This window comes from Takifugu rubripes, chromosome 20 (assembly GCF_901000725.2).
Source record: "Takifugu rubripes chromosome 20, fTakRub1.2, whole genome shotgun sequence".
Lineage (NCBI taxonomy): Eukaryota > Metazoa > Chordata > Actinopteri > Tetraodontiformes > Tetraodontidae > Takifugu > Takifugu rubripes.
In genome coordinates, this window is record NC_042304.1 from 257,361 (window position 1) to 268,509 (window position 11,149).

An 11,149-nucleotide genomic window follows, 5' to 3' on the forward strand; every position below is an offset into this window, starting at 1 on the left:
AGGGCTCTCTGCACAGGCTGGTTTTGAGGACTGACAAAGTTCAGAGCTGCATCAGTGTGTTGAGTGGTGACAGAGACATCTGACTGTGCCCATGCTGCATGTGTGGCTCTGAGGAGGCTGCAGACAGGTGTGATGCTCCTGAGGTGGCGATGGAAGCGTGAGCGGGGGGGGTCGGGGGGACGCTACATGAAGGTTCGACTCTAGTGTGGAAATGTGACGATCACATGACTGAATTTATTCAGTTTTATTAATTTTGGAGTTTTACAGATCCAACCCAGCCTGAAGTCACCAACATCCCAAGCATCAAAACCGACTCGATCTGAAATGAGCTGACAAACCTGCTTCAAGGACTTGTTCTTGACAGAGCTCATAAAACGCACACAGTATTGGTGCTACCTGACTGCCCCCTGGTGGTCATAGGCTGTTAAGGCAGCACAGCGGGGAACCTCATAACTGTCTGGCATATTCAGGAGTCCCAACACATCACACACTACTACTAAGAGCTAATGTATTGAGATTACACAATCCCAACAGGTTTCAACACCCAAAATAACACGGTTTTAGCATGAGCAAGAGTTCTTGTAGCCTTGAAGAACCACCTTGCCTTAAAGTTGATGTTACTGAGTTGTCTACATACACTCCAACTGCAACAAAAAAGGCTTCATTATCACACAAATATGCTTAAAATGCACGTATTTAATGTTCTGCAAATTTTTTATTGCTTTTTTTGTTTAGCTCAGTTTCACAATAACCCCACATGAGAACAAAAAGGCAAAAGCAAAGTACAGGTGTACAGATACATCTTATCCTGAACTAAATAAATAACAGGTTTAAATAGAAGATGGAAATTTTCAGTTATTGAGGGAATATTGTGTGTTCTCCAGTGACTGTGTTTGATGTATTATTGTGAATTTAGCCTGGGCAAAACGGCTGTCAATCAAATAATGTTGCAAAAGATGTTTAACTGTAAACAGTAACATTGGACACTTTTAACCTAAATTTATCACTGTCCAAACCAACTGTTGATTCTTCTTTTCTTTGGTTATCCATTCATGTAATTCTTGACAGGGGTAAAATAACTAAATACCATTACCAGTATGGCTGGCCAGGCTGTGTTATAATGGTCATCACTGCTGGCGTTATTACCAGTATAGTTATGGTGAACCAACATAAACAACGGTTTCACAGTTGGTCTTTCCAGCTCTTACGTGTGGCTATTCTGGCTCCCATTGCAGGCCTAGAGGGAATCAGTTTTCCATATCTGTTCTCGTGAGCCAGCCTTAAAGATGAGATCTTCTAAATGAGGGAAGAAGTGGCTCTTGGTGGGTCTCACTTAAGGCAGAACAATACTGTGTTCATGCACGTGAGCTTTGATTAGAATATGGACCAAAAGAGACAACAGTTGGCTGAGCTGCGATTGAACAGAATCCACACTGGATAAGTACAAATCGAGCAACACTTTTGGATTCTTAAACATTTGATATATTATATGAAAATGACAAACAATTTGCAAAAAAGTGATTTGAACCAGATTCATTAAAAGCTACTACTAGCAAAAAAATAAATAAATCAAGAACTCAAGGCACAATTAAATACTATACTGCAAATGGTGATGAAATGGTGAACATGTCAAACAACACATCTGGATTTCAGATAAACACTGAACAGTGTCACCAACAGCCCCTCTAACATCAGATCAGAGGACTTTTGTGATGTTAGCACTTGGTACCTGGAGCTGGGTTCTGTTGTTAACGGGACACAGCCTGAGTTAAAGCACTACATGCTGCCCAGCCTTCATATCCAACACCTTCAACCACCTTATGGAGCTGCAAATGAGCCTGTCGAGCTGCTAACAAAAGGTGTTGAATAGCACTACGTTTCAACCTATGGAGGCCAGGTTGCCTAGATATGGATGGTGACGTCAGTGTACATCGGGATCTTTCCCCACAAGACTGAAAACGAAGCATCATTTCAGCTGGAATGAATCATCCCTCATTTTCTTCTTCTGGAGGCAGAATAGAGCTCATCTGATACTTCAATTATTACACATTAAGGCATTGCTGCTCCATTAAACACTGCAGAAACAGGGCTACTATGAAGTGGGGAGGGGGGAGGAGACCACACAGCCTCCCTAACCAGTGGATGAGAGAGTCACAAATACAAGAGTTGAACATTTTACTGTTACAGGATCAGAACACCTCAATCACCACATCTCTGGCACCTACACTCTAACAAATATGAGTACTTCCCTTCAGCCAAACTCACTAAATATAAAACGCATCATCTGAAAGTAATCAGGCACCCCCGCCAACACCACCAGGAGGCCAGCGACAAATGACCTCAACTTCCTTTGTCTGTCTGTCCATTTGCATCCACCCTAATCAGAAGCTTCTTGTAAAGGAAAGGGCTGGGACATTGGACATGTTTCACCTCATTTGTGGTTATCACCATCACATCTTCTGCTGGGTTCAGTGAAATTGTCTGCCCCATCTTAAAGCAAACATCTCTTTTTGGTGTCTCCCCAACAGTAATGGTGCTCTCAGAGCAGCTCACACATTCAGAGCAAATGCCTGTGAGTAGAATTTAAGGAGAAGCTGTAAAATAACAGAGTATCAATGGGATGCGAGTTCAATGAGGCGCTGCTGACAACAGCTCAGCTATGGTCCATCAAAACTTTCGAAGGCCCAGTGAGAGGAGCCTGTGCAGGACATGCAATCAGCGACAACTGCAGAGCCTCAAAAGAGCCATCAAATTAAAGAGCAAATGACAAGCTTGGGCAGAAGAGGCAGAAGGCTCAGGTGTCGTTTAAAAAAATAAAAAATACTAGAGGTCAAACTCAACATGTCTGAACACACCCTAAACGAGTTGAAAAATAACTAATCCAAATGAGTTGTAGTCCAATACCTCAAGCAATACTGAAGGAAATGAACGAGTGACTAAACTTGCTCTTTCTGTCCGAACTTCACAGCAGGAGCCATTCAAGAACATCAGCGGCTACAGCGGCAATGCTGAGGTTCTCTCATTTAGGCCCTTCAGACGATCCAACTTCATCTCACATGCAGACAGCCCCCCCCCCACACACACACACACGCACGCGCATACACACTTCAGCATTGTACAGTACAGGAGCTTTATACTATGGTCCAGCAATGTCATCTAAACAGAAATGAGGAAAAACATCCGAGACCAAATCAGAAGGAAGTCAAGAGCGCCTGAACCTGCTTCAAACACCGGAGTGACTCCAGTTCACAGCCGATCATGTTTCCTCTGAGCAGAGGAAGCAGCTCCACGCTCACACAGTGCACCTCAAAGAAAACAAAATGAAAGCACAAAAAAGTAAAAATATACACATCTTGATGAAATAATTTAGGCTTGAAAAGAATAAAAAATAAGTTAAGGCATGCAAAAGACACAAATCTTGAGATTTGAATAATTTTTTGTGTTTTACAGTCAAACATATTCAAACATAGTAGAACTTCCAGTCAGGAAGAAACCCCTAACTTATGAAATCCTCAGAGCAAAGGTAGCTGCCTAAATAAAACTCAAACCCACTGGAATATCAAGGAAAGACACCAGTGTTTAAAGACCCAATATTTACATCTGGGTTTAAGAGGCCATATTTACACACTTGTTCATGCAGCTTCAGCAGCAAAGTAGCAGACAGAGAGCAAAACACTGGACAGCAACAGGAGTGCTTAAAAATCAGAAAATAAATTAGCTCAACTAAAAAATGTACATCTCAGACATGAATGTCACTCAAAAGCCTCCTTTTAAAGGAGCAAGGTGTCCTTTTAAAATGATATGTTTTAACCAAACGACAGTACAAACTCAGACAGTGGTGGCATCTTGTTGGCTTGTAAGGTGACGGTGATACATCTGAAGTAAAGCAGTGCAGAGTCGACCCACCGGAAGGTTGTGCCGGGCCGGGCCGGCCTGGGCCGGGCCAGGGGAGCTGTGGTTGTGCCACATTAAGGCTTTAGTTGAGTTGAGATGCCGCCCCTGGCCCGACCAGAACCTCAACACTCATGTCAACTTGTATTAAAGCCAGCAAAATAAAGAGATGACATGCAGCAACTCACTTAGACACACGCACACACACACAGAAAGTTTACTTTGAAAGGGTGCCTCTTAATGTTTCCTTATTCTTGGTTTTTTTTAAGACTTGTTTGCGGCATTACGTGGTGCGCCTCATGGTGCCCCCCAGCCTGGACCCCCTCCTCTCCTCCTGCAGAGATTTGCTGCCTCTGATTGGCTGATTGATGGAGCGCTAAGTGGCCAGGCAGGAGGGGGAATCTGGGTGAAGCAGGGGCAGCATGTCTACCAGGGATCAGAAGCAGGCGGGCAGGGGGAGCACTTTAGTAGTCTTCAATGGGGGCCAGTTCAGGGTGCAGGTCCACACTGATGTTTTTGTAGAGGCTGCTGAGGGAAATGGTGGGGCTGTAACGAAGATTGTTGAGGCCATCCAAGTGTTGCCGCTCTTTGGAGTACCTCAGCAGTTTATACCTGAACAGGTGACACAGTTCTCACATTAACAGGACTGCAGGAAAACGGACAGACGGACATCTTTTTAACCTCCATGCTTATGAAGCAGTTCAACATACCTTTATTTTATAAGAAACTCCCTAGCTATTTCTTCACATTGAGAACCCTTGCGTGCTTTAAATCTGGCTGAATGGATTCTATAATGCTTTAAGGTAAGCTGCAGGAGCCAACCTGCTCAGCAGCCTTTCAACTGAAACGTGCTGAGGAGAATCCTACCTCCCAAGGAACTGCACCTCCCCTCTGTGGTGGTGAGGGATGGACTTGTACTTGCCAATCTCTCCTTCTGGTCGTGTGACATTCAGACCAGCATAGTGAACCCTAGGGAAGATAAGAAGAGCTAGAATCAGCGTTGCTTTAAAAGCAAAGGAAATATGAACTTCCAGCCCGTGTTTGGCGCCAGCTGCACTAAAGGGCTGGTCCATGAGCAGGACAGGCCTGTCCTACATGGACATGGACAGCAGAAACAGGGCGCATTACCGCCACATGTGTTTCATCTTTCACCAACACCTGAGAGAAACTCTGGGTTCTCAAACATTGAGTGACCCTGGGAAGCAGCATTAACAGGTACTTACAGAACTTACCTGTTCCATAAGTCATCATCCTCCCCGCCCCAGCCCCAGAATGCGTTGGGAAAGCCGTTAATCTTGCGAAACTGCTCCACCGTGAGTCCACTGACACCTCCAAAGAACTCATTGTATGGAAGACTGGAAGCACAGAAGGAAGAAAGGAGATGATGTAGAGAAGCACTAAACTCTGACAGCAGTGGCTGGGTCGTTCTCTAAAGCAGACAGGTGGTCGTGCTCACAGAACCAGCACATCCATACGGTAGGTTCCAAGCAGGGTTATACCACCTGGTCCAGTTCCTCTACTTACATATACATATATTTGTCCAGTTTGGCAGCAAAATGGCGCGGCATCTGCCCGCAGCCGTAGTAGTTTCGGTCGTTTTCCGGGATGTGGTCCACGTCATGGAAGATCACGCAGTCCCAGTCCAAGTCCTTCATGGCCTCCAGGAAGCCAACGTTGAAGAGCATGGCTCTATTGAAGGGCTGGCTCCCGCTCTGAATGACACATTTAGCCATAATCCAAAATCGAGAATAACCGGGATGACAAGCAGCTTCGCTTTTAGCTAACTCTACCTGCTCAATGACGTAAAAGGCAAACTGCAATCTCTGCCGCTGCAGCATGGGAAGGAGGTGTTGGAAGAGGATGGGGAGGTGTTCATGACGGTTCCTGAACGGGATCAGGATGGCCACCTGCAGCACATGGGAGTGGAAGAAAGGATCACTATAGCATCCTCAGCTGTTCATCAACCATTCCTGAGGGCTCACCTTCCAGTGAGGTACGCAGTCCTTGGGTTTCCAATGGCCTCCAAACTCAATGTCAAAGAATTTGGTAAACTTGAGTTCCGTCTCCTCCATGGGAATCTCTGTCATGTTCACATCTATAAGGCCCTCTGTGGAGGTGGACAAACACACGTGCTTGGTGACGCAGTTCCTTACTCCTCTGGTTTTGATGTTGAACAAAAAGCTAAAATAAAGTTTCTACAGTTTCGGCCGTTTGCCTGAACCTTCAGCATCAAAGGGATCCAGAAAATTCTCAGCCCAAGTGAAAGAACTCTGTTTAATGAAGTATCAGGAGTGACCAGATCATCAGAAGCTTATTCATCCCAATCACACTGCAAATGTTCCTGCTACACAAATCAGCCAGGAGCTGGACTTGTTCCATTCCATAAATATGCTTATCCGTGGAGGTGTGGCTTGCTAGCAGTTTTAAAACTGAAAACTCCATCTTTAAAATAATAACATTTGTTTCCAAACCACAAAAGTAAACCATTACTTAACAATGAGTGCTTTCCCCATTCTGATGACAATTATTATTGTTATTATTATAAAACATTTTATTTAAAGGCACCTTTCTGAACACCCAAGGTCACTGAACAAATAAACCAGTAAAATCCATCCAATACATGAAGAAATGTTATTGCAATGTCCAAATGGCAACAGCTCATGTTAGCTTGTTGGCTAACAATGCTAGCAGCATGACGAGCAGCGTGTTAGTTGTGCGCACATTAAAGCTGTTCACGCCACTTCTGGACTTGTTTGCACACATGTTGGTGCCGGCAAGAGCGGAGTTAGGACACATCAGCAGAGTTGTAATGACAAGGCTCATTCACAGACAGTCCCACTATAAAGTGTTTATAATCAGCGAAGGACAGGTAGCACCAAACCAGGAGGCTGCCTTCAACGCACACTGTGTAAGCAGAACATCACACACTCTGTTCCCTGAGCTCAGCAACATACGTACTCATAGAAGGTAAGCGCTGCGGGCAGGGCAGGTTCTGGGCGTAGGTGAAGTTCTCTGGCAGATACGTGGTCGGCTGCACCAGATACTCACTGGAGTTACTTCCATCAGGATAATCTGCAGCAGATACACACACGTGTGGCTGAGTTTACAAAAGCTTTGTGTTGGGTTATTACAGCCTCTGAGTCTGTGTCACATTTCTCCAGCGGCTCCAGTTGCCTCCAGCAGAACTCAAGAACAAGTTCTTTGTGCCTCACCTGTACACCTAAAGGTGTGTTGTTGTTCTAATTAGTGAAGCACCATCACCACATCTGTCTGAAAGCATGATGACACGATGCCAAAAAACACTTGAAAAAACCCCATAAATGCTAACGGGAAGCAGAGAGGGTGTTAGTGCTTGTCTGTCTGCCTGCATGTATGGCTGTCTATCTGCCTTTTTGTCTGTCTGCCTGTCTCACTGTCTACCTGTCTGTCTGCCTGCTGCTGAGGTGGGTCAGTGCAGAGATGTTGTGCTTTATCAGCCAGTATTGGACTGTGTATGTTTTACAGCAGCATGTGTGCCTGTGTTGTGTTTGGCACTACAGCATATTTAACTGGATTTCTCAAATGTTTCCATTCTGGAGGGTGAGAAGAACGTCCACAGATGGATGGGACCTGTCTGAGAGGAGCAGGTGCAGTTATGCATCAATTATGCATCAGACAAACAGAAAGTTGTGTTTCACCAACCTGTCCCATTAAGTGTGCTGTTCTTGTTGGTGTACAATCGGATCATCTGACCGATGGTCCTCACATTGTCCCTCAACATGATGCCCTGTGCCTGCACCATGAAGAAGTAGGTGTTGGCTGGTGGGGACAACAAAGAGAGATGGTTAGAGAACAGGGACAGTAGTAGCAGTAGTAACAGTAGTAGTAACAGTGGAAAAAGTAGCAGTAGTAACAGTAGTGGTAACAGTAGTAATAGTAGCAGTAGTAGCAGCAGTAGTAACAATAGTAGTAACAACAGTAGTAGCAGCAGTAGCAGTAACAACGGTAGTAGCAGCAGTAGTAGTAACACTAGTACTAAGAACAGTAGTAGAAGCAGCAGTAACAACAGCAGTAGCAGCAGCAGTAGTAGTAACAGTAGTATTAACAGTAGTAGTAGTAAGAGTAGTAGCAGCAGTAGTAGTAACAGTAGTATTAACAGTAGTAGTAGTAAGAGTAGTAGCAGCAGTAGTAGTAAACGTAGTAGTAAAAACAGTATTAACAGTAGTAGTAGTAACAGTGGTAGCAGCAGTAGTAGTAACAACAGTAGTCGTAACAGTAGTATTCTAGCAGCAGCAGCAATAACACTGGGTAACAGATCAAAAGGGACCTAGGATTTTCTCATGGAAAGATCTTGAACCCTATGTTGAGGGACACCTCCAAGCTCACGGAAGCATCACATCCACCCACTGTGGAATCATTGCAGACCTCATCCAGGCTCCTTCTGTTCCTCTCCCTAAAGGCGCCTTTTAACCTTCTGCTCTATGTTGACGTTGCTTAAACCAAAGTTTCATTGATTCTTGTGATCACACTCTGCATCTTCAGAGCTGGACCTTCTCATTAACTGCACCCTCTGACACTAGCAGCTCAATCGGATTCAACACCACCTTGAAGAACTTGATCTGCTTGAGTTCTGACACCGATTAAACCTTGGCTACTCTTACTGGTTATTTCCCAGCCTTCTCCACAACAACCAGTGTTTTCTCCAGCAACAAACTGTGAAAAGTAATCATCAGGGCAGCAACAGAAAACTGTCCTTTAAGATGAATGTGAAGATGAGTTAATGTTATCTGGATTTTTGGTCTATACAGTATGTGAGCATCCTCTCCTGCTGCATCGCTGAGAGCCTGGCACCCCGCTGTGCAGACAGGGTTAGGGTTAGGGAGACACCTGAAGGCAGCTGGGAGGCAGAGAGGTCAAATCAAATTAAATCAAATCAATCTTTATTTATATAGCGTCTTATACAATCAAAATTGTTTCAAGGTGCTTTCCAGAATCCCAGGGCCTAACCCCAGACAAGCAACAGTGGCAAGGGAAAAACTCCCCTTTAACAGGAAGAAACCTTGAGCAGGACCAGGCTCATGTAGGGGGACCCTCCTGCTGATGGCCGGCTGGGTAAAGAGAGAGGAGAGGGAGAGGGAGAGGGAGAGGGAGAAGGAGAAGGAGAAGGAGAAGGAGAAGGAGAAGGAGAAGGAGAAGGAGAAGGAGAGGAGAAGGAGAAGGAGAAGGAGAAGGAGAAGGAGAAGGAGAAGGAGAGGAGAGGCACAGAGCACAGAAACACACACAAAAATACACTATACAACGGGTCAGCGGGGCCGGAGGTCATCATGCAGCTCCGAAGGCGGTGATACCTGTAAATAGAGAGGTGCTGAGACTCCTCCAGAGTCTGGAGCAGCTTCACCATCAACAGAGCTTTAACATGGTCATATAGGATGAGCTCAATGTATGTGCAAGACAGCAATCTCGTCAGTGGAGAAGCATCAATCTATACTGAACTTGACCGGAAGTCTCACATCTTCACCAACGGTGATTCAATGTTCCGGCTAGATCAGTGTGACAGTCGGCCTGATCAGGCACATTCAATTAAGATGTATCCTGTTAGAAACCGTAAAGTAAGCACTAAGCATCGCAACTTAAAACAACAACCGCACATGCAAAGTCAAAGTCATATTTTAACGAGGTATTTGTGTTTTCCATCACGTCAAATTGCTCGATGTGTTGAACCAGAACTGTTGGGAGTCCAGACAGTCAATACATAACATTTAGAAATGGCCACATAAAGAAAAAGCTGGCACAATTTGGGAGGAATTGTGCTGTGGGGTCAGTTAAACTTGACCATGGTCTTGGTTCGTGCTTTCATTCATGCATTCAGCCAAGTAAAGCGCAAATAGTGCAGAAAGTGAACATGCTTGTGTTTAATCAGCTGTGAGGAGCTTTATGTGATCCGTTAGTTAGCATCCTCTATCATTAGCATTAGAGCCAGTCCCTCCCATGAGCTGGGCAACAGAAGACCAGTGGAGCTAAATCGCATTAACTGCTCCCTCCTAAGTGGAAAAGGGTAGAAGTCTTTAACTGACCTATTCCGGGCGCCACGTAAATGAAGTAGAGGCATGTGGTGGACATGGAGAAGAAGAACATGAAGGCCAGAAATGATCGGTTAGACATTCGCGGCAGTCGCCTCCAGTTGACCATTTTGGCTTAGGCCCGCTTCGCTTCCGCTGAGAGGAATCCCATAAAACGCCCTTTGAATGTTTAAAAAGTCCTGCAATTGGTGCACAACAGTGTCAGTGTCGTGGTCATGGGGGGAACCCGCGCCCTCAGAAGCCCGGAGATGCGGCGCGGCGAGGCTGGAGCTAGCGGCGCTAGCCGGCCTGCTTTCCCCTGCCCAGAAACTTCCAGATGGAAAAAGCAGGCCCGCAGCGGGGATATCAGGCAGCTGGTGTCCACATGGAGGACCACTGGCTGGGCATAGTGAAACCGCTACTGCAGGACATCATCTCGACAGTGAAACAGCTCAGGGACACACATGGTAACTGGCCATACTGGTAAAAGACCAGCGAAGCGTATCGCTGGCAGCACTCAGTCGCGGAAGGCGGCAGGAAGGCTCCGTCTTCTCCCACCCAGGCTGCTTCCTGCCAGAACCCTCGGCTCACTACTTCATCTAAGGACGGCCAGAGTCCAGTCCTGTTCCCGGGAGTCCGTCCGCATTCCAGTCAGGCAGGCTGGGGAGGCTGTTTAGGACGTGGACGCAGCAGGACAGCAGGACGCATTAGGGTTTTTCCCCTTTCATTTTCTGCTGGCACTGCAGAGAAGGTTTCCGGTGGATGCAACGGCAACTCCCCACCCCCGCGTCGCCATGGTAACCCCAGCCAGCGGTGCGCTGTAGGGTCTACCTGTAATCCCCTCCTTTTCTCTACGCAGAGCGGTTCGGTGTCGCATTTAAAGATCCAAAGGCAGAGCCAGGACAAGGTGGAGGGCTGCCCCCCCCAGGGAAGAAGCTTCAAACGTGCAGTGAGATGAAGGTGGCTTTACCTCCAGGAAGCAGGAACAACCCCAGGGCCACTGAATCTGATGCCTCTTGGCCGCCCTAACAAATTGGCCTATGTGGGCGTTTGTGTGATGATAGCAGTAGCGCACTTCCAAGTGTTTGAGCCTGCTGTGGGAGACTGCTGGGACCTGTGGGCCTGGACCTCCCCTCTCTGAGCGGTGGGACAGGATAAGCAGGCGTCTGGACTCAACTGTGGTGAAACAGCTTTAGTAGCCATCATGGAATCATCATTCA

General features: G+C 46.2%; 1 protein-coding gene across 1 annotated transcript; it reads right to left on the reverse strand.

The window, feature by feature from the left end:
• Positions 1–676: 676 nt before the first annotated feature.
• Positions 677–10,819, reverse strand: b4galt6 (UDP-Gal:betaGlcNAc beta 1,4- galactosyltransferase, polypeptide 6). The gene is made up of 9 exons (XM_003978602.3): positions 9,945–10,819; positions 7,573–7,689; positions 6,850–6,963; positions 5,874–5,998; positions 5,682–5,798; positions 5,416–5,603; positions 5,124–5,246; positions 4,759–4,860; positions 677–4,503 (listed from the first exon to the last, which is right to left on the reverse strand). The coding sequence occupies exons 1-9, from the start codon at positions 10,057–10,059 to the stop codon at positions 4,356–4,358; spliced, it is 1,149 nt and encodes a 382-aa protein (XP_003978651.1). The 5' UTR covers positions 10,060–10,819; the 3' UTR covers positions 677–4,355.
• Positions 10,820–11,149: the final 330 nt, after the last annotated feature.